General features: G+C 36.8%; 1 protein-coding gene across 1 annotated transcript in view; it reads left to right on the forward strand.

The window, feature by feature from the left end:
• Window positions 1–484: 484 nt before the first annotated feature.
• LOC106882557 (A disintegrin and metalloproteinase with thrombospondin motifs 12) overlaps window positions 485–1921 on the forward strand; it is a 46169-nt gene continuing 44732 nt past the window's right edge. The window contains exon 1 of the mRNA XM_014933311.1: window positions 485–625. Coding sequence (XP_014788797.1) covers window positions 485–625 — 141 coding nt within the window. The remainder of the gene's footprint in view (window positions 626–1921) is intronic.

The following is a 1921-nucleotide window of genomic DNA, read 5'->3' on the forward strand; positions in this document are numbered from 1 at the left end:
AAACATATTAAGCAACACTAATAATAAAGCAAAAAAAGAAAAAAACATAAAAAAAACAAGCTTTTGACGGTTTTATAGATATTTCAAAATTATGATGCTAGGTGTTTCCATTATTTTGTCCAACCCTTGTAAATACATACATGCAAACATATATACACAGATGCTACATACATGAGGAAAGATAGTCATATATACATTCAAACATTTATATATATAGTCATAAGACATTCGTACACACACACGGCGATAACCCTGTAATTTTTGCCATCTGTTATTCTCTGTTCCTTATATCTGTGGGTGGGAGATTTTGTTGGTATTTTTAGCAACTTATTGATAAAGACTCCCTCGTTTGCCACTTTATGTGTGTGTGTGTATGCGTGTGTGTGTGTGTGTGTGTGCGAGTGTGCGCATGCGTGCATGTGTGTGTGTGTGTGTGTGTGTGTGTGTGTGTGTGTGTGTGTGTGTAAAACCAGATATACAAGGAATGGCATCGAATACTTTGAGTCTCATTTGCTTGCGCTTGAGATCATGGTGCTTTCACATTCCCGAGGCTGCAGCCCACATTGGCACTCAATATCTTGTCCTGGCTTGTCTCCGGATCATGTCAGTTGGATTGAGAGGATCTGTGAGATACTGTGCAAGCCTTATTAGACCTGAAGTTTTAGTTTGTCTAATCGCCGGCGAGGCGGCTTTCCGATGGCCGGTCGTGTAGGAAGGCACTGCGGCGAGTATGGAGGCCACGAGCGCGAACTCGGGTGAAGCCGACTGCGGATGCAATAAATAACCTCATGCACGAGAATTATTGGCATTTTCATGGGCAATGATCAGTTATGGTCTTCCTCGTCACCAGTGGACAGCTATCATCATCACGTATGTATGTATGTATGTATGTATGTATGTATGTACGTATGTATGTATGTATGTATGTATGTTATCAATCAGTTTCATTTCTGTATTTCTTGTCCATAGAGAAAGAGCCGGACTCTAACATAGATTCAAGGCTCCTTCATTGGAACTTTTATCAACATCATCTAGGTATTTGTGCATATGTGTGTGTGTGCAGGGTTATGTATGTATGTATGTATGTATGTATGTATGTATCTATCTATATTTAGTCAAAAACACGTACGCGCAATTGTATATACTGTTCTTGGGCTTAGCAAAGATTTTCAACAAAATTGGTCAATACAGTCGACCCCAGTACTTGACTGGTACTTATTTTATCGACCTCGCAAAGATGAAAGGTCGCCACCTTATTTTTTATCTCTAATAACAAATTCTCAGAAACAAAGCTCATGTCACCTTATACTTATGCCAGGGTACAAATTCAATTAAGAGGATATTCTTTGATAGACATCGACATATGTCAATCTTACAGCCCCTCATTTCCTGTCTTATCGAAAATTAAAGTTCTAAAATGAATTGTAATAACATTTTAAAAACATTTGCACACGGCACAAGAATGCATTGTTATGCAGTTAGTTTCATATTATTAAGAACTAACGGGACCTGTGATTATTTCACGGAATTAATGGTAAACCTATTGGGTTATCTCAGAAAACTTTATCCAAAAAACTTGAAAGCGTTGCCTGTGCTGTGTCTGTATGGAAAGACAGTCGCTCATCTGCTATTCATTGAAAAGTGAAAGAAATTGGAATACAATGATTCTTAATGCGTCTTATATACACTTTATATACTTTATTCACAATTTTATAGACTTAATACACAGCATTCTTAAAATAAATATTCACTCTTATTTTTCCATTTTTTTTCCATAGACAAAACGAAAACAAAAACAAAAAAGCTATCCCGTACATATGATACAACCTTTAGTTAAATTGCATATATCTGCTACGTAAATAAGCGTGAATGTTTCACGGAATTGCACTTATACGCATGCGTTAAGTGATAAGTGATATAA

Source organism: Octopus bimaculoides, chromosome 3 (assembly GCF_001194135.2).
Source record: "Octopus bimaculoides isolate UCB-OBI-ISO-001 chromosome 3, ASM119413v2, whole genome shotgun sequence".
Classification (NCBI taxonomy): Eukaryota; Metazoa; Mollusca; class Cephalopoda; order Octopoda; family Octopodidae; genus Octopus; species Octopus bimaculoides.